Source organism: Paralichthys olivaceus, chromosome 1 (assembly GCF_024713975.1).
Source record: "Paralichthys olivaceus isolate ysfri-2021 chromosome 1, ASM2471397v2, whole genome shotgun sequence".
Lineage (NCBI taxonomy): Eukaryota > Metazoa > Chordata > Actinopteri > Pleuronectiformes > Paralichthyidae > Paralichthys > Paralichthys olivaceus.
The window spans coordinates 25,386,141-25,411,679 of record NC_091093.1 but is presented as its reverse complement, the minus strand read 5'-3'; the positions used below and the strand labels follow the sequence as shown (position 1 = coordinate 25,411,679).

The window sequence follows — 25,539 nt, the reverse complement described above, 5'->3', positions numbered from 1 at the left end:
TGTCCTCTGCTGGTTATGACTGATGCTGCAGCTGTGATAGAACTATATTATGCACTCGTAGACTTGAAGCTGCTAACATTTACTTTTTAATGGAATTAATGGGTCTTTGCATTTAAAATGTACAATAATTTACAGCCTGCGTTTGTACAAGAGTAGTCTGTGGACATCATTAAAAAGAAGATTTTTCCTAATTCTAGTTTTTATTATTTTAACATTTTTAAATGTATCTTTACTTGTGTTTTTATTTGTGAAGCAATTTGTTTTGAGAAGTGTTTTATACGTAAAGATATTAAATTGTGTTGCACATAAACAAACCTGACCAAGTATTAAAAAAATCACACATCTGTAGTGTCACTAACTATTGTTTTCACCATTAACATCATTAATAACAAATTAATAAATCTCCTTAAGACAAACCACAGAATACTGAAGGTGATAGATATGATTTGTACATATACAGTATGTAACACAACGACCCTTTATTTTTTATGATACAACAACAGACAGAACAGACAACACTCATCTGCAAAGTACCCAAATCATCTCATATTCATTATCAGTATTTCAATGTTGATGCCCCTGAGTGTATAAAATAACACTGGTCAAAGTCCACATACACGATTCCTCCCACATACGTCCCAGTCATGTCAAGCTGCATCAGACTTGATGTTCATTCACATCACCAGCAGCATATTGTATTTTTAGGAGCAGTGGATAAATCACGGTGTTCTAGGAATACTACAGCACCGTGTTTTATCCAGCATATGTCACCCTGACTCTCACAAGTCCTACAACTTTATGGAAGTGCAATATAAAATCACTGGAGTACCAAATTTAAAAAACCCCATATCTAAACCGTTCTTTGTGTAGTTTGCATGTTGCTCCTGTGTTTGCGTGGGTTTCTTCTCCAGGTGCTCCTGCTTCCTCACACAGTCTAAAGACATGCAGACTGGAGTTCGGTTGATTGGATACTGTAAATTGTCTTTAGGTGAGAATGTGAGTGATTGTTTGTCTCTGAATGTTGCTGACCTGTCCAGGATGTATCCACCTCTCGTCTAATGTCAGGTTGGCTCCAGCTCCCCTCAAAGGATAAGCAGTATAAATACAGATGGATGGAATATGCAAGACAACAAAACTGAAAAACGGAGGAAAACGCTGCTTCAGCTGATATTGCGTTACCATCTGAGGCATCTAGTGACGATCAAATCAAATGAGTCTGACAGGAACTAGAAAAACAACAAAGAACAGATGCAGTGTGGTGAGGAGCGGCTGTTGAGATTAGATGGTGGAGTTGTTTTCATCGCTGAAGTACCAGATGTTTACATTTGATCCTCCAGCAGCAGGCAGCAGCTCACAGTCCCAGAGGGAGCATGTTGGTATTAATAGGTCTAAATTGTGTGTATGATGTATAAGTCGGATAAGTGGGTCAGAGATGTGGTTGCATCGACACTCCAGTGGGTCGGCGGGCGGTGTCAGAGGTGTGTTTGCACATTTCTGGCGAGGGTCTCCATCGAATGGCTTTGACCTCACAGGTTGGCTTCAATATTAGTTGTGCGGATGATGTATAAATATTTCCCTTTGGTCTCCCCAAGGGCGAGATATCTTGGCAGGGGAAAGCTCTCTCTGAAGTGAGGCCATGAAAGTCAGGTCTGTGAAATGCCTGCATCCTTGCACACACAATCGACTGTGAAACTCACACACACCCACAGACACACACACACACACACAGAGACACACACCTCTGCAGATCATCAAAGCCAAATAACCCAGATCAGGTGAACAGGAGCACTTCCCATGAGACTACAAACTGGAATGGCGGAAACCACCAATCACTGTGAATTTCCATCAAAGCTCAAAAACAAAGCGGCAGTCAACTCGCAAGCAGGCTGTGTCACAGAGACGCAAACACTACAATATCCTGCGATGAAAGCAACAATTTGAAGAACACTCTGTTTTAACCCTCAACTTGTCCCTAATGAGGAGAAAAGGGCATCAATTAAATACGGATTCTGCACAGTGGGAGTAGACGTTATGAGGTTAAGTGACAAGATGTGGCTTTTTCTGCCTGAACATCAAAAGGTTAGAGCCAATGATTAAAAGAAGATGACATTCACTGTGTGGAAACATCATAAAACCCAATTAGGACGTCGTCATTTATTTATTTTTCAGGAAGTCTTAACAGAAAAAATTGGATCAAGCCAAGATGAGTTCATTCTCTGAAGACATATTTAGCTGAATGAAACCTTTCCCACCCCCTTTCCCGCATGACATAATAATAATAGCTTGAATTTAAATAACGCCTTTCAAGATACCCAAGGACGTGACAAGACATTAGCAATAATGGAAAAGCAGATTATAAAAGTATATAAAAGTATATCTGACCTAAAAACACTGAACTCAATGATGTAATCAAGTCATACAATTCAAACGACACTGCAAAACAAGCTGTTTTCAGTTTCTATCCGCAGACGTTTGATGAAGACTTTTATGAAATTAAGATAAATGTGGAGGTGGAAAATGTCCGTTCTTACACCTGAAAGAACAAACCAAGGTTCACGTCTGTGTTACGTTTCCGAATTTTGATCTCGTTAGTTTTGGTTTCACATTGTAATTTTCAGTAATTTACTTTTGTGCGACATACGTATGTCCTGTCATCATCACCTATGTGAGCTGCGTCTACCTGTGCTTGACATTGATTGGTTTGTAGACGGGTGTGGGTCTGCGGTCTGCAGGTGGGAGTCCTTACGTCAAGAAAATAAATGAACCGGTGCATTTAGTTGATTTTGTTGCCACAATGATTCCATCTCAACTTCCTGTGATTGGTCCAAAAGTCTTTATAAATGTTTTCACACTGCAAATGAACCGAACCCTAGTTCAGTTTGATCCAGACAGAGACTTCCTCTGAGGCACGTTCAACAACAAAATTAAGTAACAAAGTAAAAGCATCAAAAGAAAAAGTACTTTCACCTGGCAGTCCAATAATGGACCATGATTGATCTACAAAGCTTTAATAAATTACTTAAATACTTAAATCCATTAGTTATGTCAAATAAGGGCTTATATTTTTATATTAGACATATATTTTATAAGATCATCATTTGGTTTGTATATTTTGCTTTAATCTTACCATTAAATAATATATATGCAGTACAATCAAGTAAAGGTATAATATTACCCCGTGAAATATAAGTCAGTAATGAACCTTGAGTAATAGAGCTATGCCTTTTTTCAAATTTTCATAAAATGTTCACCTTTTTCAGCAGAAGATTTAAACATTTAATTGGAAACATTAACCCTGATCAGTTCTTGATTCTGTTGAAATTTACAATCGCAGACGAAAGGAAAAAATGAAGACAGACGTTTTACAGCCTGTTTACATCCTGTGAACTCCTGCCCAAAGAAAACAGTTTCCTGTTATGTGTCTAATTAGATGGTGTGTGACAATATGGCCTCGTATAACTCGCTCAGCTCTTAACCACCAACCACTGCGTCCAATAAAGTTGATTTGAAGTCAGACTGAGTAATTAATCTACAGTACGCCCCAACGAGACAATAACTCTGAAACCACGGCTGGGACAAGAAAGACTTTTTGAGTGTTTGACCTTTTGACCTGTTGGCTACTGAAATCCCAGCTCTATTGAGGAAATGAACCCCCTGAACCACTTCATCATCATCAGTTCACTACAAAGCAAAACCAAAAGCCAACTCTGGAAAGAGGCAGCAAATTAGACCAAGACGTTACTCTGAGTTCTACTGAATGGAAATCAAACAGGAACTGTTGCTGTTGAGCACTTCATTTCTGTAGTGATTATATTTTAAACACAAATCCTTGAGCTATCCAGTTATACCAGACTGCGTTATTTCCTAGGAGCATTTGCCACTAAAGGGCATACAATTGGTTATTATTGTTTTCCATTAACTGACTATAGCTATTTCTTCACAAAAAAAATCTAATGAATCGAGATGCTTGGATAAGAGCATCTGAAATGTGTCCAATACGTCCGAAAATGCCGTGTCGGGCATTGGCAAGTACGTGAATCTACGCACCAATAAAACAAAGACTGCAATAAAACTGCAACTTTCCTCTCCCAGAAATCACTTCTTCATCTCTCCAAAACAGCAGTTGCACTGTACTACCACTGACAGGTACTATTTTTAGAGCAGCAAAGAAGACGTGATTTCTGGTAGTGTAGCGTTAAAATGTCAGAAATATTGGCAATATTTTACGCTGGAAAGTCCTACAAGTGAAAACAGACTTCAGCTTTGTGCTCGTCAAATGGTTTATACTGAGCCAGGCCATGCAGCAGTGATATCAATCATCACTTCCATACGGAGTTAGTAGCATACAGCTGGTGATACAAGTTATATAACTGGTTGTTTGTCTTTTTGATGCACTGCTCTCGGATCGGTACTCTGTGGCGACTGATTCCTCTAGCCCAGGTATCAGAATCACATTCAGGAAAGGAAACATGGTATCGGAACATCTCCATAAAAATGCTCTGACAGTGGCTGCTCACAGTGATTAACTATCACCTGAGTCTGCAGCTTTCCTCTGCTTTCCATCAAGTCACAGCTCATAAGCTTCTGATTTGAAAATCAACTCTGTTCATTCCCTCTTATTGATCTCATATGGTTTGGTCGCAGTAGGCAGCTGTTTTCAGTTTAAAAAGTTCGATAAAACCCACTTTACACATCCTGTCGAGCACTGACCAGGAAACAGACACAGTTAGCGTACTAACTAGCCGGTGGACACGGTGCAGCGTTTAGAGGCTTAACAGTCAGATATTTCCCTCAGGAGTTGGCAGAGACCAGAACGAAAAAGAGAGGGAACATGGGACCTCTGTTTGCCAGGTGGACAGAGACTTGACTTTTGCTAACAAGGTCAATACTGAACAGTTGGAACCCAGCTGTTGTTTACAAGGAACACTCTAGCACATAAACCATGTAAAACAATATAATATTATTACCATTTCTGTTTGTCTATAGATCAGATAAACAAGATAAGCTGCTTTCAACCCTGGACTGAACTCCGGATAATCTCCTGACATTATCCAGGGGGGCTGTATCTAAGAACACAATTGTCCAAATACGATGCTGCAGACATTCCTGCCAGCCCCCTAAAAAAAAAACTTGGTGTGCGCCTTGATGATGTGTCGAATAAGAGACAGACACAAACTAAGGAAACAAAAATAATACAAATATCTAAGAATGAAAGAGGGGGTTTCATTCATGTAGAATATGAAGACAGAGATGTCAACTTTAAAAGACGATAAGTTTCGACGTTTCAAAGACGTGATTGCTGCAGCAGGATTAATTCATTACGTCCTGCCTCTGCCTGCTGAACCACCACTCACCTGAACACTCCAGAGATTTATTGTGTTGTTGTGAACGTGTCTGACCAGAGAATCTCCGTCATCATGTCTGAAAGGCAAACTCTGGAGAAAGTCCGGAGCCAATTGTGCAGATGTTTGCGGAGTTCTGAAAACGACTATAGTGTTGTAATTAATACGTTTGTTTTATTTTTTAAATTCATACACAAACAGAAATGGGGTTTTAGACTCACCACACATTTCCAAATGCAGTTTTCAGCTGTCCTAAATTGTGGGTCTTGGCCTTCCTACAGTGAAAATGCTGTTGAAGCGATACATTCAATTATAGCTACAACTTTTTCCAAATAGAGCAGCTCTGTGGGACATCGAAGCCTAAATATCCACACAGCTCAATTCTCTATCTGTATGTAAACTTATCCCATTTAAATGTAATAAATCTTCGCTGTAGCTTTGAGGCATCCTTCACATCGGCGGTCTGTTTTGGCTGAAATGGCTGCCCAACCAGCACGACATCCAGAGTCACCGCAACTGAAAACGGAGCAACTCCCAAACGCCAACTTCAAATCAGCGTCAGTCCTCGAGACTCGCAGCTTTTCATCCCGTCCTCATCACGGAATCAAACACAGCCTTTTCCAACCACGCTAACAAGCTCAAGCTAACACCCTCAGGCTCATGTCTTTAAGATGACTGAAGCAACCAGAAGTGGCCTCTGCCATGTTTCCAAGCACCCAGCAACCCCAAAAGCCTTATCCTGTTAAACCACACGCACTGTCTCATATGTTACGCCACAAACAGACATGCAAAACTGGGGCGATTTTCCGTTTGAGAGCAAGGGATTACTGTAAAAGAAGTGGTGGGAAGGATGACAGTCGGAGGGGAGAGGGAGATGTGGCGGTTTGGGCCCCATCTGTTTCTTGCTAAGTCAATGAAGGGAGGAAGAAAAGCTGAGCAGATACACTCAGCATTAGCGGTTAACCGACTACTAATGAGGGAAAAGAAAAACATTGAACTCAGATGAAGCCGTTTAGCATACAGCGGTGTACAATGTCCTTACTGGGTTTCAGGGAAAGACGGCCAACGCTTACGTAAGCCTCATGTGTAATAACCACGGCTATAAAAAAGACATGGAGGCGGGCGTGTGCGTTTTAACTCATCCTCAAACATCTGTTTTAACGCACGTATCCTTTACATGTACTTCCACACCTTCCATAGGATCCGAATGTCCGCGGCACACGGCTCTGTATAGTCTTAGAATGTAAAGCTTGACCTTCTGTCAGGTTTTCGGGGCTTGCGGGTTTTTTCGTTCCTCTGATCGCCTCTCCTCTCTCCCCTCATCTACCCCCGCCGCCGCTCCCCTCAAAGCTCTGGAATAAATCCTGGGAAATGAGAGGGCCTCCTGCCCCCTCGCTGCTACTCATTCCCAGGTGTGCAAATCCCAGGTCAACCCAGGATCAGGCGGTTACACAGCCAAAGTGTTAGAAAGAAGAATAATAAATGATGGCGGATCAAGAGTACAGGGGATAAAAGGTGAAAAAGGTGAGAAGTGGAAAAAGATGAAGAAACAGGATGAAATAAAAGGCAGAGATGGAGAACAGGCAGAAAGACAAGTGAGCTGGTTTTAGGAATGTGACCCATGCTGAAACCATTCAAGTCAAATCAGCACCATGTGTCCTCCAGAGCCTTATTATCCCATAAATGAACTTTATTGAGGCAACAAAGTGCTTCAGAGCTCCGCAAAAACATTAAAAGGGCCTCGCCTGTCTCGGCCCGGAGCCAAGAGCGGCCCAGTTCCTCTGGGGACTAATGAAAAAAAAGAGGGGCCCCCGGCCTCGTGTTTGCTGCCCTCAGCGTGGCCTCACAGGCTGGCCGGACAGTACTGCCCGAGTAATGGCCTATTAGTGACAGACACATAGTTAGCAATTACACCAGGGAGACAAGTATGCCACAGACCTCTGGACTGAATTGACCTGCGGAATTAACCAGGAAGGAAGGATGAGAGACGAGAGGTAAAATGGGAGGAAGGAGTGGAGTGAGGGATGGAAAGAAAATAGAAAGGGGTGGACAAGGAGGCAAAGTGAGAAACTGCAACATCTCAGAACTCAAGGGGCCTGAAATGTCCCAGTTTCACCATGTCCTCTTTGGTCCTTTGATTATCATGTGGATGAATTGAAATTGCCAAATTCGCCCACTTACACACATGAACACACATAAACACTGACGCTCTGTGCAAGGTCAGCACCTTGCACAGAGCGTCTACAGTTTGGGATCAAGTGTTTTGTCCAATGACACTTCAATGTGTTGACAAGAGCAGTTGGGAAACGAACCAGCAACCCCCGGTGCCAGGTTTTGACAAGAAAGAAGCCCGACAGTAAATTCAGGCTCTGGGGCAAACACAGGTTAATCTGTCCATGTAGGACAGGAAGGATGGAGATAAAAACAGAGGTGAAGAAAGAGAAGAGGGTGAGAAAACAATTTGATACGTGGAGTCGTCACGACAACAAAACAATCTAGCGATTACTGCATGTTTAGATAAGAAGGCACAGCAGCGTCGGGAGGAGAGAGGAGCAGCTGCAGAGGTGGAGGACTGCCGATAACAAATGTTCGTGACAGCTCACAGGACTGGAAGCAAAGATGTGGGCGTGTATCTGATGTGTATATAACCACCCGCCTGCTTCCTCAGCCAGTTTACCACTCATGAGGCATGTGGTGGACGGCCGGGGCTTACTCCAACATAAATAACATCTCTGATCCTTCTGGGGATGACGAATTTTATAAAGATGGGATTTTTGTGGCCGGGGAAGGGGTTACAACGGTTAACCAAATGGCCGCAAGTGGATGTATGGAACTGATTAGGACCCTGGAAATGAGATTAAAGAGAGATCTACCAACAGATTGAATTGTATTTGCCATGATTGCTGAGAACAGCTTATTCAGTGCAAACCGCAAAAAAGGGAATCATAAAACCGAGGGAGGAGGAGGAGGAGTGCAGGGGCGGGAGGGCTGCCACTTAAAACCAGCAAGCGTTCCTCACAGAAATCAAACCCAGGACAAGTCTTGTATCAATTTGAGGGTGTGTGGCTGTTGTGTGTTTGTGTGAACACAGGATAGTATAAGGGATTCATCAGCTCGTACTCATAAGCTTTGAGTTCTGCTTGAAGGTCATATTGAATGATATTTTTTGTAGCATTAGTAATCTTGATTATCAAAAGCAAAGGCCAACTCTGCCATATTGTACCTTTTAAATGGAAAATTCCCCCGTGCTCAGTCACCGTGCATGCCATGAATTTATCTGAAATGAGCTCACTTGAACAGCCCTGACGTCTGCTCTCAGCATCCTGCTGAAGAGCTTTAATGAAAAATAAATCTCGTGGAGGGAAAGAAAAGAGCAGGAGACAAATCAACAGAGGCACGGGTTCAAAGATAAAAGTGAGCGCTCTGTGCCAAAGAGCTACTCGCTCTCATTCCTGGGTTGATTGTACTTAAAGTGAAACCACATGAACTGAGCTGTTCCCACAGGGGCAGAGTGTGGGGAGCTAAAAACACATATACTGTATGACCCGAAGCTCCCGATAACTCAGTATGTCAAAGCAACATGAAACATTTAGGACTAAATGAGCAGCCATCAACACATTCAATTCAGAATAACAGGAAATCTGCTTAATCTTAATTTACCTTCGTGATTGATAAAGTTGTGATGTATGATTTGATTTGATCCCATTTGATCTTCTGGCATAAAAAGAACTCAACTGCACAACTGCCATCAGATTTTGATTGAACTCTTTAAGTGTGTGACACCACATGTCATCAATTTCAAACCAATGAGAAAATGAAGGAGAAAAACACAAAGACTGAAATCTCTCATGTAACTCTCATCAATTAAAAGATGCTTTACCTCTAACCTTTCTGATGAGACGACTGCTGTTGACGTCCGATGATGATGATGATGATGATGATGATGATTCTTCTCACCTGTGGTTTCAGCTCCAAACACCTTGCTGAAACGAATCCTCACCTCTGGCAGTAGATTGGTGGCAGCTTTAACTCCACAAACAAAACTGCAGAGTTGTTGCTAAGGTTGTTTCCTGGCAGCCCAGAGAGAAAAACAACATTTCTTGTGATGCAGTTCAGTGTTTTTCTGTAGCTTCTTAGCTGTTAGCCGTTAGCTCACCATGAAACCTGTCTGTGTAACACTGTCAGAATCTGGTTTCATGGAAGCTACTCAGCTCTAAGTCCTCCGAAGGCAACAGAAATAACTGTTTGTCCATTTCTGCAGGAAAGTTTCATATTTTACATTTACTCTTCTCGACTTGACGACCACCATGTTTGTTCCATGAGGCCTGACACCTGTTCCTCCACATGTTAATGAGCTCTTCCTTGTAGCCAATAAGAGCAGAGCTTCCATAACCAATCAGTGACGAGTAAACCTAGACCAAAACAATCCATCAGTGAAGAGTGTGAAGTGTCTGTTGTGATGTTAGTGTATATCTCTGTTTTTATCCACTATGCAGTATATCAATAATATATAATAATATATATTCTTTATACACCATTGAAAAAGTCCAACAAAAACCTAACCCAGTGGTTAGGTTTAAAAGTTAACCTGACGTAAAACCAGAGGAGGCCTCTGAATGTCATGTTAGACTATTTCATTTATTTATACTTCCATCCTGGAACAATATGAATTGTTCTCATAAGATTTTTAATTTTTTTTTGCATTTCCAAAGTTTCATTTATGAATCATCTCTTGGCCGGAGGTTCCCAGTCCCTGATGAAGCATGCTAACAATTGCTAATTAGCACCAAACCCTCAGTAGAGCTGAGACTGATGGGAAATATGTCGCTCCACTTCCTGTCTTGATTACGTGATTAGCCCGTGATGACATCTCCATCAAGTGCCAGGTTCGCTCCCTGTACATTTGTGTTAATTCAGCACAAGTTCAGGTGACGCTTGTTGCAGAAGAACTGCTCCATGATCATTAGTCTGCATCTTAAAAAACTGCTTTAGGAAAACAAGTAGTGTATAATCATGCATTTTATATATACTTATCTTTGAGACAAACTATTCAGAGATTGTAGATATACTGATCAATCCATCAAAAGATATTCTACAACATATATGAATAAAACATCTGTGGGTGCAGCTGGAGAAAAAGCAGAGAGATCATCAAAGTCTGTAGGATTCATCCTGAGGGAACCATGAATGTTTTCACCAAATTCAATGGAAATCCATCGAAACGTTATTACAGTATTTCTGTGGTGATGTAAAAAGAAAAAATACACAGACGCATTATGTAGTTTTCTATGTTAGGCACTTTTATTAATTTTGTATTATTGATTCACAAACACGAATAATGTTGCCAAAGAAAACAACACATTTAAACAGTTTGGTATACAGTGGATGTATGTAGAGATTTCATTGGATTCAATTTACAGTTAATGTAAATAGTAGACAGAAGTAATACCAAACATAATTAGTGCTGCTCTCTAATATCTGCATGATGTATAGTTTTCATTAACTATCTGTTGGTGTAAACTGACTTTTTGGCCACAGTATAAAAAGAGAAAGCAAAAACTTGGTAAAGTGTGTTAGCTTTAAAGGGAAAGACAGGAGTGCTTGAAAATACTAGTCGTTAAAGGGGATGTCTATCCTCATAACAAAGATCTGTTCTATTGCTATCGAATGGATTCCTACAGTAAATGTTACCCTGAACGTGTTTGTGCCGTTCTACTTCCAGACCTGCTGAATATCAGAATTGTCACACTGTAGTACATTAATTAAAATAGTACAAACTATGAAAAATATATCAGTGTAAAGGCACAAGAGACTCGCTCAACAATCACAACACCACTACACGACACCATCAAGACTCACAAAGAGCTGGCTCAGGGGAACGCAACCATTGCTCCGAGAAAGCTGCAAAGTCCGCACATCAGGTTTTACATAAACTCTAGCTGGGACATTTGATGTAAATAATAAGTGGTTTGAATTAAGAAATGCAAAACAAGCGATATTAGTCATACAAATTCATACTGTAATCATTTCTTATTGTTCTCCTCAGTGTTTACACAAGTGTGCGGATATTACAGCTTCCAAAAGCAACCACTGCTCACCCCTGAGCCGCACTGATTATTACAGTTTCTATCAACTTGGCCAGCCAAGTCTTTCCTCTAGAGGACACTCTGGTTTCAACAAAAGGACGACGTGCCACTGCAATCTGTGGGACACAGCAAGAGGTCTCCACTCTACCTCCATGACTCAAATCCAGCAGAACCTGGCGTTACCAGACTTAACTGAGATCTCCAAGAAATCTACATCAAACTGTCGACCATCTACCATAATGGCAAAGCAGGATTTTAGATTTGGATGATCATCAGATTTTGGGATTATTGCGAAAACGTGCGACTTTGGACCTCCAGAGGACAACAACTGTGACAGAAGGTGAGAACAGTCTGACTTAGAAAGTAGCTGAAGTGTTACAACAGACATGAACATGGTGAAAAAGATAGGTTCACATTCAAAGAAACAAAAACAAAGCACTGTACTCTGCTCAACACAAAACCCACAAGCATTTATGTATATACTGATTCATTTAGAGTTCTATTCTAATGTAGAGAGAACGCTACAGTCCAAGGTTAATATACAAATATGTTAAAATTAGTTCTTTTTTTTTCATAATAAAAGTACAAATATCAGTAAAAGACTCATCTGCATCTTAACTGTCTTATTTAATCTTTTCAATGAAAGTATTTAAACTTACAGGTTCTACATTCCTTTCTTAAAAAGAAGAACAAAAAAATGTGTGTAAAATTATCAAGGAGACATTTCCTCCGGACTTCTTTAAAATAATCCCAACAAAAACAGGAAAAATGTTTTAGATTGATTTGTAAACAGCTACAGAACAAGAAATTGTCTTTTGCCTTATTACTACATTGATAAATCAACCAAAATTTACACACATACATTTTTTAATATATTTTTTGTTGTTTCATATTGTTCGCTTTTTATGGATTGGCCACTGGCATTAATCCTTGTGTAATTTCAACAAGTTCCTAAATTGAAATCAGGTTAGAAACGTTTCTCTTCACTGGAATAACTATATCATCCAATAACTCATTCAAATGTACAACTCGTGCAGGCTTGTGAGTGTTGTATTGAGTTCAACCTGAAAAATAATGTGAACCTACCTTTACTATTCTAGCAAAAATGTTAAATAGGAAAACACTGTATGAGAGCTGACTGTCATGTGGGAATGTGAAGAGTGGTCTTTGTGTTCATGTCCATTTCACATTTCAGCTGAGCATTTCAAGTAATCTGTGGAAGGTGACCCACATTTCAAATAACTTCCGAATTATTGAATATTACAGGTAGAATCCACAAAGTAAAAGCAGAGATTTTCATTTATAAAAAGATTTGACAGAACTGTACAGAATTGTATTTTAACAAACTGTACCAGCAACTAGAAAAAGTTTCTACATAAACAGTAGGTAGATGATGAGTCAAAATGTTTCCACTGGTTAGTCTGATACACACGTTTTAAGTAAATTCCAGTTGGCTGTGTTTCTAGTATCACATTAGTATCAAGCAAACCTCCAGCTATTAGTTTGCATCCACAACACAGAGGAGATATCTGGGAACCAAAGTACAACCATACTTCAACAAAAATAAATTCAGAAAACCCTGTCTGGAGAAGTTTTGCTGAGAGACAATCACACAAACACACACACACTGAGCACCCACAGGGGCCACAGCAAGGGACACTGTGAAAATGATGAATCTGAGTCCGTCGGCAGCGTTGTGTTTTGTCGGAGGAAGGTTTAACACACAAACTCCTGCCTCATGCGGATGATCTGCAGTAAGGCGGCCTGGACGTCCTCATCCATGTGACCCTGTGAGACCAACAACAAGGCTTCTGTTAATCAGTGTCATATTTATCACAGGTCAGACAATTTGTGTTAAGAATTACCTAAAACTGATTTTAAAGTTATTTAATGTGTACTTTTGACTTTTTAACTTAGTCCATGTCCCCTTCATTAACTTGGAAGATGAGGAAGAATTTATGACCCTAACTGCAGCCAGCCACCAGGTGGCGATCAAGACGCTCTGGCTTCCCCTCACCTTTTCTTGTCTCCTGAAAATCATTCAGTGTTTGACTTTATAGTAAATAATGTGTGTTGTCATTGAGCCATAAATGGCAAGTCCATAATTCTACCAATTATTTTACAGGAGGTAGTTAAAAGGATGTTGTGGCTGAGAACATCTCATGAGTTGATTAAAAACTATTTTTACAAAAGAGCTCATTTTATTTATATATATATATTAGACCATTAATGAGAACATGACAAAAGTCAGTATTTTAGCACTTTAAAAGTTTAAGAAAGAAATTACTTGATGAGCGGATCTTACCTGCGCTGCACTGAGGAGATGAGTTCGATAAATTGAAACCACCTCCCTGTGTTGCCTCTCAGCGTCCTTATTGAGCAGAAGGGGGGGGGAGAAAGACAACAAGACAATTATTGCTTCAATTCAGAGTTTTCCTGTCAGTCACTAACAGAGAGACAGTTACTGTGCAGTGAAGTATAAAGCACGTAGTGTGTCCACTCACAGCCAGCTGTTGCTGTAGGCTCTTGATCTGGGCGTGGAGTGTGTCGATGTGCTGCGTCTGCCTCTTATTGGGTGCGTTGCTGGTGTACGCCAGCTGGGACAGACCGTTCAGTGCCTGCTTCAATCGCTCGACGTCTGTCAACAACTCTGTGATCTGACACGCAAAGACACGCAAAGATTATGATTCATGTTGGGAGATTATTATTCAGTACAACTTATACTTTCTTTCCAAATCAGCACATCATAGGTTTGAAAAAACACATTTTTAAAAGTGGATTATCACATTTTGAATCTACAAACAAACACTGACTGTACCAAAGTATGTTTAAATAATAAACAGAGTCTGATTATAATGTCTGTTATTTCCTACCTTCTTGTCTTTAGCTTCAGTCTGCTGAGCTGAAGTCTGAATCCTTCTCTGAAGATCACAGATGGTGCTCAGTGATTCGTCGTATCTCTCCTTCAGCTCCCTGATTTCTCTCTCGATGGCACATCCCTTCTCCTGGAGAGCCTCCCTCTCTGCCCTGGCCTTGCTCTCACCCTCTCGTGCTCCTGCAGCCTCCTGATGGGCCTCTTCACACTCTACCGCTAAGCTCAGTAGCTTGTTGCTTACGTTAGCAACCTCCTCCTCCAGCTGCTGCTTCTCCGTCTTCAGCTGGTTCATTTGGTCTTCCTTGTAGCGAATCTCCTCCAGAGCCTGTGTGGCCTGCAGGAGCTCAGACTGCAGGGCGGACACATCTTCAGCCCTCTGGGCGTTGTTCTCCTCCTCCTCGCGTAGAGCCATTTGTAGCCTAGCGACTTCAGCCTCCATCGCTTCGTTCGCCTTGCTTTGTTGTTGCAGCAGAGATGCCTGATCCCCACGGCGCTCCTGCAGCTCTCTCTGTAGGGCACTGACCCTCTGGGCCTCCTCCTGCTGAGCCTCTCTTGCTTTCTTGCAGTCGGACTGCGCTTGTTGCATGGCATCGTGGAGGGCCCGGAGCTCCGTGTCATAAGTTGATATTCGGGTCAACTCTGATTTCAGACGATCCTGGAGATTCTGGATCTGAGAGTTGCAGAGAGCGTTCTGGTCTTGAAGATCGGCTTTCTGACATACAACCTCCTCGTGCTGCTGCTCTAATCTGACCAACTTCTGAGTCAATTCCTCAAATTTACCCACAAACTCTTCCTCCACTTCCTTGTGCTTTTCACCGCTAACTAATGCTGTGTCCAGTCTTTGTTGAACAGATTCAATCTCAAGTTCAAGTTTCTCTTTCTCCTGCTTGCTGTTCTCTCCAGCAGACATTTCTCTGTTGTACTTCTCCTCCATTTCCATGAGCTTGGCATTCAGCTCCTTCACCTGGGCACTGTAGGAGTGTTCTTTCTCCTCAGCTGCTGTCAGTGGAATAAACTTGGACTGAATTGCCTCCTGGATGGTATCAAGTTCTTTCTTCTGGGCCTCTAATTCTTGGGTGAGCTTCACTGCTTCCTCCTGGGCCAACACATGCATATCTGACACTTCTTTTGCTCTATTCTCGGCCTCAACCACAGCAGCGTTCAGATAGTCTGTTGCCGCTTTGTGGTCTTTTATGCTTACATAGTTCTGTTTCATGTCCGACAGAACCTTTTCCAACTCATCTTTCAACTTATCATTTCCTTCTTTCAAATTCTTTAATTCTTCTCCACTTTCTTTTTCCTTGGTATCCAACTTCAACATCTCCGCTTTTACACTTTCTAAGGTGGAACTTAACTCCATCTTCACTTGCTCATGCTGTTGTCTGGAAACATACTCCCCCTCCAGGCTCTGTTTCAGAGTCTGGCTCTGTGTGGTCAGCTGTACACACTCTTTATCTCTGTCTTCACATTTCTTTTGCAGCAGTTCAAGTTTCTTCATCAGATCAACATTCTGAGACTTCAAAGCATCCGTTTCACTCTGGTGCCCCTCTCTGGCAGTTTGGAAACTCCGGATATTCTCTTGCAGTGTGGCTCTCTCAGCGTGAAGCTGCTGGACTTGACCCTCTGCTTTTCCGTAACGTTCACTAGCTTCAATCAGTTTGTCTTCCAGCTCCTCCAGAGCTGTGACCATGTTCCTCCGAGCTTCCTCGTGAACCTTTATAGGAATAAAGTCCATTTCGATCCTGTTGTTGAGCTCATCAAGCTGGTCTCGTAGGATATCTCTTTCCTCCTCACTCTCCTCCACCTCTTGAATTAGAGCCTGGCTTTTGGCGGTCACATCCACCAGTTTTCTTTTCAGTGACGCATTTTGCTCTTCGAGAGCTGCTCGTATCCTCTGTTGCTCCTCGGCTGACATCACTCCTGATCCTCCCTGGGATGACGGACTGTCCAGTTTTCGATGGAGCTCTGCCACTTCCTCCAGCACACGGTCGTAGTCTTCCCTGAGCTCAGCAAGCTGTCGTTCCTTCTCATCAACGGCATTGGTCAGCAGGTTTTTCATGTTGTCAAATTTCTCAGCTGGTACTGTGTTGCCATGTTTAGTCTGGGTCTCTTTCAATTGGGATTCCATTTCTAAAAGGGTTTCGGCAAGTTCTTCTCGTTCTGCATTTAGAACTCCCACCTCTTGGTTCAGCCTCTCTGCCTCTGTAGCTAACTGGCTTTCGCTGGACTTGTACTCCTCTAAGGCCTTCTCGCTCTGTTTGAGTCGGTTACGAACACGGCCCACTTCAGCCGAAGCACCTTCATACTTGGCTTTGACATCCTGGAGCTGGACCCGCAGTTCTTCTGTCGCCTGGCCGCCCATGTGTTCCTTAACGGCGACTACATGGGCTTGCAGCTGTTTGACCTTACACTCAGAGTCCAGCATCCTCTTCTGGACATCTCCCAAGGCGTCCTCCAGTTCTTGAACCTGCTGGTCAGCCTGCCTCTGGATGGTGTCTCGGCTTTGAACCAACTCTTGGCACTCTCGGTTTTTACGGTTCAGGGCAGATTGAAGCAGCGCCGTCTCTTCCTCTGACGCATGTTGCCTTCTTTTGACTGTCTCAAGTTCATGTCGGAGTGAATCCAGTTCACCAGAGAGGTCCCATCCTACAGCTGGCGGACTCTCTACGGGTCTGGACAGGGAACGCGACATGGCAGGATGCTGGAGAGAAAGAAGAAAAACATTTTCTTACCAATACACAGCAAGTAACAAGACCATTATGTTATTTCAATGGAAAACCAGACACATCATTTGAAAGTACAGAATAGCTGTTGATTCCTTTGTGATACATTCACAAAAGGTTCTGCTGGGTCGCCTCAGACTTTTTTTCCCATTTTCAAATACAGACTGATTACATTTGTGATGGAGAACGAAGTGAATGAGTCACAAAACTCTTTTATTGAAGGAGACAATGAATCCCTCCAGGATCTGAATATGTTATTACAAAGACTGTATAAATTTAAAGTACTTACACTGAGTGTTAGTCATTTTCAACATATGTTAATCAGATAGAAAGGTACCTGATCAGAATCCAAGCTGTGAGTTTGTTTGACCAAAATTTCTTTGCCTGGAAACACAAAAGTCAACAAACACATCATTCAAACCAACTCATAACGTACTGGTGGGGTTTGTAATAATGGTTTAAATTGTTTCTTTATAATAATAGAAATAGAGGGAAGCTAACCTTTGATAACAGACTGCCCAGAGTAGTCCCCCTGTGAATGCATACAGATACAGATGTTCATTACAAACGCTTGAAATTAGACTTTTTAGACATAGAAAATACATATAACATTATATAGAACATTTTAGCTGCACCAGCATCAAAAAGAATGGGACATTTATAAAACATGCATTAATTAATAAGTACACTAGATTTATTCTACATTTTCTAATAGGAGATACAATCAGTTGCAAATGTATTATAATAACGAAATGAATTAAGTATATTTTAATTCTGATGTTTTAATTAAATTCCCCTGGGGATTATGGTCTCAAAGTAGAAGACAAACAACACACAACACACAACACACACACACACACACACACACACACACACACACACACACACACCATAGTACTCCGAAGCTGGACTTTGACAGTCTCTGGGCCTCGAGCCCCTTCCTCTCGTTCTTTGGCACTGAGTGAGACTTTCAAGTGATCCTTCTTGAAAAAAAAAAAAAAAAGAGCGAGTCAATGATTGAGTCGAGCAGGAGACACTACAAATGTTAAGATAAATAAATGACTGATTCAATAATATTTCACAGAACAGTTCTGTTTCATTGTAATGATGCTATGAAAATATACATTTAAATAACTTCAATGGTCAGAATCTTCCTTTTGTTCCTAAGTTATGGCATTTAATCAGTGTTTGATGATTATCAAGAGCTACCGTTCTGTGTTGATACAACACCAACCGATATCCTCGCAAGATTGTTTTCACAACTTTGTGTGGCTTTACTTGATCATAGACAGAATAAGTAATAATAGAAGTAATAGTTTAAGTAGGAAAAGATTCATACCCCTTTTGGAGAGCCTTCAACTGCTGTTTTTTCCTGAAGATTAAAAAAAGAGAACTTTAACTGACAATACACCATTAAAATACATTTTAGTAAATTTCCTCATTCTCTTGTGAGTGCAAAAACTATGTGCATTGGAAAAAGGTCCCTGTGGCAGTGTATTGTTTACCTGTGAGAGTTGTTGCTGTAGTACGTTGACCTTTTCTATCAGTGTCCTCTGCTCCTGCTGGTACTTCCTGAGACTTTCCTGAAGGGTGTCGTTCTGTTTCTCCAGGTCCTTCAACACACACAAAAGATTTAAAGCTAAGAAACTTAAACTTGCAATAACTATATTGACCATTTGGAGGAAACTGGAAAGTATTGTTTCTGCTGGACTGAGATTTTGTCATCTTTTGAACTGATATGTCAAAACTATCTTTTATCACTTTACGTCTGGAATTAAAATGTGTTCAGGATCAGGATCAAGGGGCGGAGAACATTTCATTTATCTTGATGAATAAAATCTGACATGTTCAAGGGACAGATATTTATGAATATGTGCAATTTGGTGCAAATAGAAATCCAGTTCATTTAAATGTTGTTTCATAGGGAGACTGGTATACACTATACTGTATTTAAATTTGAGTGCAGGGAATTCAAGTATGAGTGATAATGAAGCAGAGTCAATGTGTGTTTTTGTGTGAGACCCTTACATGTATGATCTGATCCCTCGCCTCTGATCGCTCCACCGAGTGCTGAGGATGAAACAAGATCTTTTTTTACAATCATGTTTACAGGTTATAACATTACCACAAGCTTGGATGGTGTATGGAACAACTTCCACTTGTAATCACTAGATGGCAGTAAAGTACAACTGACTAGCTCAGAGGATCTGAAATATGAAAATCCAACAAAAGCAAATGACTGTATGTAAAACAATGCAGATTCCTGTGTTTGTACAACACAGGCTTCACAGTTTGAAATCATTTGAATGCTGCACGGGAAGGACTCTGACCTATTAATATCCACAAGAGCTTTGGGATACGAGCAAACTTTTTTAAGAAAAGCTTTATGGAAAACAGAATGTATACACAAATGTTACTTCATTACTATTCCTGCTACATGTACACATAAATAAATATGTAGTAGTGTGAAGGGTGTTGCAGCTTCTCCTTTCTATAAGCGAGGTGTAATGGATGATGTGGGAGGGTAAAGTGAAGGCTGCAGGGCTACCTGTCGCTTCCACTGTTCCTTCTTTGCCATTTCTTTATCTGCAATAAAGCAAGGAAACAGCAAGATCAGATTTAATTCCTCCCTCCACATGTCATCAAGATTTGACAAAAATAACATCACTGTAAGGTTAAATAATAATAACAGCACAGCCTCTCTTGAAAACATGTTCCAGGAAAAGAGACTGTTCAGAAGAACAAAACTTTAACTTAGGATATAATTTATTGAAAGTAATTAGAGACTCTACATGTACTCTTCTTCTCTTAAAAGCAATTGATAGTTATTTTCATGTTTCATATGATTTTTTAAATTATTTGTATATCTATTGTAGATTTGTGTTTAACTGTTTGTATGTAAGTAAAAAAGAAGAGATATCATTTATTTAAACTGAAAAGTTACAAAAGAGATTTCTAGACGTAAAGTGGACTTTAAAAACACAGGAGCTGTTTTTTCATACAATTTCTTTTGCATCATTGGGCAGTAATCAGAACACACTAAACTAACGACAGAGGTTAAAATTTCAGATGCTTTGTTGCACTAATGGTCACATTTAATATTCTATTCTTGTATTCAAACTGCTAATGATGTTTATTTAGCCCGTTCCGCCTCAGGTGGTGTTTTTTTTTTTTTTCATTCTACCTCTGGTGGCTTTGTCAAAATAACTTTTGACCATTGCAACAAGCTCCTGGTTCTTGCTGAGGCGTGCGTAGTGAAATGCATCGTGACCCAAGCCATCAACCGCCTTCACGTCAGCGCCACTTTTCAGCAACACCTCCACTGCGTCCCTGCAGCTGTACTCACAGCCCAGAATCAACGCTGTCCTGAGGGAGACCAACAACGACAGTTTAGGACAATGTAACACCTGTGCAACTGATTTGAAATTATTGAAATTGATATTTGACAAGTCGAACAAAGACGAGCGCGGTGAGGGGCGACGTCTCTTACTTCTTTTGCTTGTCTCGTATGGCGATGTCAGCCCCTCGCTCCAGCAGCAGCTGACAGATGCGTGAATGACACATCTGGGTTGCCAGCACCAAAGGTGTCCTTCCATCCTGGAGAAAACCCACACAGGCAGACATATAGATACACACAAAGTCCCACTGGTACGACACAATATAGTTAAACAATACACAACTTCATCCAAGGTGTCAATATGTCACCTGAAAGCACCCAGTGTAACCCACAGTATACAGAAGGTTCAATCAAGTGGACCAATTGAGTTTTAGTGAATCACATTTTGTGTTGCTCTAATAGACCTTACATGTGGTGAATTATTCCCACAATGACACTACGCTGGTGGAACAGGGCAATGAAAAAAAATATATCAGAGGAGACCATTAAAACACAGTGTGTGACATAAAGTGCATCATTAATCCTCACAAAATCAGTGGCATTCACAGATGCTCCGCTGTCACAAAGAAGTTTCACGCTGGATGAGCAGCCTGCCATGACTGCAGAGAAAAAGAGGAGAAACAACTGCAATCATTTCATCCCATTGACAGTAACACAGAGAAACATGTGTTCACCAGCTTAGAGCAAGTGCTGGCGTGGACCCTGGTTTATATGTTGAAGGTATGCAGTCAAAACTAAAAGACAGCTCTTTTTCATCATTATCCTCGGTAAGGTGGTGTCGACATTCAGAGCGATATAGCTGAGTTAGTCCTTGTGAACGTTAAGTAAAAGGGAGTTAGGACTAAAGTTAGTAAAGTGAGTACAGCAGAGTTTCAGTGCTTGAGTCTTACCAGCATCATGTAGAGCTGTTCTTCCTTGTAGGTCCACATTTCCAACTGGACTGTTGTGCTGTGGAAAAACAAACACGACATGTTGGCACGACAGAGTGATGAAGCAAATCATTTTACTAGTGTTAAAACATGAAGGATTAAAGCATAAACTAGTTCTGTAAAATCATGAGGTACAAAATGTGTCATGTATCTAAGAGCACTATTTAAAGCTCACTAACAGCACTGTCAACAGTTGATCTGTAATTAATTAAATCAGTTAGTGACAGGTAAGCACATATGAGACAACACAGATTTAAAGAAAGTTTTTTCATAGCACATTGTAAAAACACAGAGCCAGTAAAAGGCCTCAAACTTAATTTCTTGTAAGTATATAATGATGTTAGTGGAGAAAAATTACAGCTGGGTGACTAATAATTGGTTCTCTGCATTACAGCCAACTCATCAGGTCAAATATGACTATTTTCTCTAAGTGGATAATGATGTTAGCTTGATTTGATTGTTGAGTATTTAACATGAGTCTAGATTTTCAAATTATTCAAAGTGAAAGGACTGAAAAATAGACTGATATACCAAATCACTCAAGTTCAAGGCTGTTAGTTTTAGAGAATTATTCAAAAAGTCCACTGGTTGTCTGCCATTCCTGCATGAAGTAGTTATCTTATTAAAACAGAAAAATAGTTTCACTGAAGAAACAAATGATTTTTTTTTCCACTTGTTGGCAGGGGAACCTAAGTAGGCACCAGCAGGCGGGTCACATAATGCGCTGACATGTTTGAGACGTCTCTTTGGAACCGTGGTGATGTGGACATGTTATGGACGCCTTGAGGACTTAATGCTAACAGGGGCCTGATGTTGCTGGGTAAGCTTGCCAGCGAGCTCTGCCCCCCCCCACTATAAAAACCCAACTCTCTCTAGCAACAAGGACCAAAAATTAGCTGTGCGCTCAAGTGACAAAGCTTGGGGGGTGGAGGCGCTAGAGTGGCAATGGGAGCCGACAGCAGAGCATGGAGGGGGGATACCCTATACTTTGAGGTTTGGGCTGACAGAGGGAGATAGTGGGGGTAGTGGGTGATGGCGTCCAGCTGCTATGTCTGGTGTGATGACGGCACCAAGAATGGACGGCAGGTTTGCAGGAGGGAAGGCTTGTCAACACCACTGACAGCCCCCTGCCAACAGCCACTACCTCTGTTAGATCACTACCATGTGAGAGATAGGGGTGGGGCTACGAGAGCACAATATTACAGAGCTAGCTCCCTCATTGTAAACACATAAATCCTAAAGAGGGGCATGGTGACTCAACAGGTCCTACTGTTGACCCATACAGACTGGACACAGCTGCCAGAGCTGTTTGGCAACAATTATTTAAAGGAGCTGTGACCGACCAGTGACTGAGAAGCTGCTCTGACACATTCAACAGTAACAGCAACATGAGCAACAAATAGAGGAACGGAAAAAAACAACCTAAAATGTAAAGAACAACTTAATATGAGTTGTTATCATGTATTGTCTCATGTTTCCTCACAGGAGTAAATCACAGTCCAGGCACAGCGTGTTTGTGGAGCATTTGCGGAGAACAGCGGCTGTTTACCTGCAGGAGTTTCTGCACGCACATCGAGTGTCCGTTCCTTGAAGCCAGATGAAGAGCATTTTTACCTGAAAATGAGAAATGAGAAAACATTCACACCCTCATGTTTGCATGTATGTATTTTTCGGAGCCAAAAGCCACAATGTGTAATTATCACAAATATTGTATGAAGCTTTTCCCAGAGAATAAATTAAGTCTGTGGCATTATTGAGGGTGCACGTTCACAAGCATCACTCTCACACACACAACAGATTCTAAGCGACAGATAAACAGGCTAAAGGATGAAAGACAAGTTCCCTCATGAGAAAGAAAGTAGGTTTTCCCTGGGAAAAATCAACAGACAAATTTAAAATGCAGCAGTTGACGGCTCCTGTTATGCAAAGATAATGTGAAAACAATTTATGATCCTCATAAGTAGATGGAGTTTACCAATATCAATTTATTGATATAGCTAAATGAGCAAGAAATAACATCCATGTCTGTGCAGTGTCTGAGGATATCGTTTAATAAGTCATTATAAATTAAGTCATTGTGTCTCTTTGGCATTGGTTGTAATTTCTTTAAACAAACATGCTCATTGATAAACATAGATGGTCGAGTTTAACGAAATGGAGATAGAAGCGCTCAACCCTTTTACACCCTTTCAATTCTGCATTGAAATGTACAGACAACACTAGTTTAACATTCTCTTTGAACAGCATTTGATTTATTAAAATTCTTACTCACCACTTTCATAGTAGAATATATTTTTTGTATTTATTTATATTTTGTAACTTGCAAAGAAGCAAAAACCTGAATACAAAGACCTTGGACATAAATCGAAGTACATTGTCTACACAGAGTTACATGTGGTGATGATTAGAATGAATGCTTTTTCGTTTGATGACAGTCTTGATAACTATAGGCTAGTAGTTGCAATGATAAAATAATATAAGCGATAGTCTATCTATTTAAAAAGGTTTCTGATTCCAGCTTCACAAATGCCTCCAATACTGCTGCCTCACTTCGGTTTTACCTCATTGTCCCTTATGTCTACATTGATTCTGAAAAAAGGATGAATCATTTCACAACTCTCACTATTCAGCCAACACTGACATTTTAATATGAACTGCCATGAAGAAAATTAATGTCTTTGCTTGAGAGCAGCACTCTTTTTAGTGGATTAATAGAAAAAGACTGAGAATTGGAAAATGTGGTAATGAAACCAACTGTATGTGAGAACATGGACACAGAGGGATACATTCTTAATAATGGCATAGAGAAGTACCAGTGTCTTCATGAAATACTGACCAAGTACAAATAGTGCTTCTGTGCTTTTTTACCAATTAAACTTTTAAATGTGCATTGAATGTTATAGCAGTCTTTGCTACTGATGTAATTGCATGGACCAAATACGAACACTTATAACAAATATTTATAAGTACAGCTCCAGGGTTGAACTTTGATCCTCACCTGTGGCATCAGTCGCAGTGACATCAACGTTGTGTCCCAAGATGAGACTGAGACAGTCTTGGTGTCCTCGTGTCGCAGCCAAATGAAACCTAGTAATCAAGACAGATGGAGAATATTTAAGAGAGGAAAGACAGGGCATGTGGCAGAGTGAGACGCATGGGAGGGCAAGTGAAAAAGAGATTTAAGAAAAGGGGGGTGAGGGGGGTGAGGGTGAAACTTAAGGACAAGAGAGTGACTGCAACCGTCCGCCTGGCTCCTGGCTATCAGCAGGATCAGCATTCTCAAAGTAAATAAACCTCAGGGTCTGTATTGACTTCAAACAAACCAGAAGCAAATTTTCTGTTTCCTGCTGTAACCCCATATTTTATGCCTCAGCAGTATTATATAATTATTTGGCAAAGTTGTTCAAATACTGCAGCTTGACTCTTTGTGTTTAGTTTGGCCAACAAAGTTACAAAGAGCTAATTTAATATTTAGATTTTATAAACAATAAGGGACGGTTCATCAGCTTGAGGACCATGTGGTTCACTTAACAGCACCAGAGAAGTGATTCAATGAACAATGAAATCTGATTGTTTGTATTCATGTTTAATTTGCAAAAAGTCTGAATATTCGCTTGTTTAATGCTTCATTAAGCAGTTTCCAACCACAAGTGTTTTCCAACCTGTCTTTCATCATCACTTTTGCTTGGAAACATTCCCGTTCTCCTCTGATTTAACAACCAGCAGCACTGCCGCCACAAGCCATGAAGCTCTGCAAAGCACTTGTGTGTAAACCTATCTCAGTCTGTCGCCCGTCAAGTCACATGAACCTGTTTATACACTAACCCCAAAGTATCTGCCAAGGAGACAGCTAGGCTGTCACCTCAACACTGGCGGGGGTATTAAAAGCCGTGTTGATGGCCACGAGATGCTGGTTCTCTGAGGAGCAGTGGAGGGTCCTGACCTCTTGGGGCAAACAGCAGTCAGGAAGCAGACCACAGACCTCCAAGTTCTGACGACAGAACTGATGTGAATCATCAAGTTCTTGTGCCACAGCACTTTCCAGAAAGTAAATGAGAGAATTCCTCTGAACAGAGTCACATGTGCATGTATTCTTTCTTAATTCTCTCTGTCCAACCTGCTCCTTCGTTGTTGCACATTGTCTGTAGGTCCTCTGATGGCTTTATGTGCCAATCAGAAGCCATAGC

The 25,539-nt window shown here is 41.0% G+C and overlaps 1 protein-coding gene across 1 annotated transcript in view; it reads right to left on the bottom strand.

Annotated features, from left to right (window-relative positions):
• Positions 1 to 10,616: 10,616 nt before the first annotated feature.
• Positions 10,617 to 25,539, bottom strand: part of uacab (uveal autoantigen with coiled-coil domains and ankyrin repeats b) — a 35,844-nt gene continuing 20,921 nt past the window's right edge. The window contains exons 4-20 of the mRNA XM_069525845.1: positions 24,351 to 24,439; positions 22,902 to 22,966; positions 21,314 to 21,371; positions 20,952 to 21,022; positions 20,517 to 20,623; positions 20,211 to 20,392; positions 19,575 to 19,612; positions 19,055 to 19,096; positions 18,532 to 18,639; positions 18,366 to 18,398; positions 17,917 to 18,009; positions 17,528 to 17,558; positions 17,364 to 17,410; positions 14,302 to 17,004; positions 13,933 to 14,085; positions 13,734 to 13,799; positions 10,617 to 13,216 (exon numbers count right to left, since the gene is read on the bottom strand). Coding sequence (XP_069381946.1) covers positions 13,145 to 13,216; positions 13,734 to 13,799; positions 13,933 to 14,085; positions 14,302 to 17,004; positions 17,364 to 17,410; positions 17,528 to 17,558; positions 17,917 to 18,009; positions 18,366 to 18,398; positions 18,532 to 18,639; positions 19,055 to 19,096; positions 19,575 to 19,612; positions 20,211 to 20,392; positions 20,517 to 20,623; positions 20,952 to 21,022; positions 21,314 to 21,371; positions 22,902 to 22,966; positions 24,351 to 24,439 — 3,958 coding nt within the window. The 3' untranslated portion in view covers positions 10,617 to 13,144. The remainder of the gene's footprint in view (positions 13,217 to 13,733; positions 13,800 to 13,932; positions 14,086 to 14,301; positions 17,005 to 17,363; positions 17,411 to 17,527; positions 17,559 to 17,916; positions 18,010 to 18,365; positions 18,399 to 18,531; positions 18,640 to 19,054; positions 19,097 to 19,574; positions 19,613 to 20,210; positions 20,393 to 20,516; positions 20,624 to 20,951; positions 21,023 to 21,313; positions 21,372 to 22,901; positions 22,967 to 24,350; positions 24,440 to 25,539) is intronic.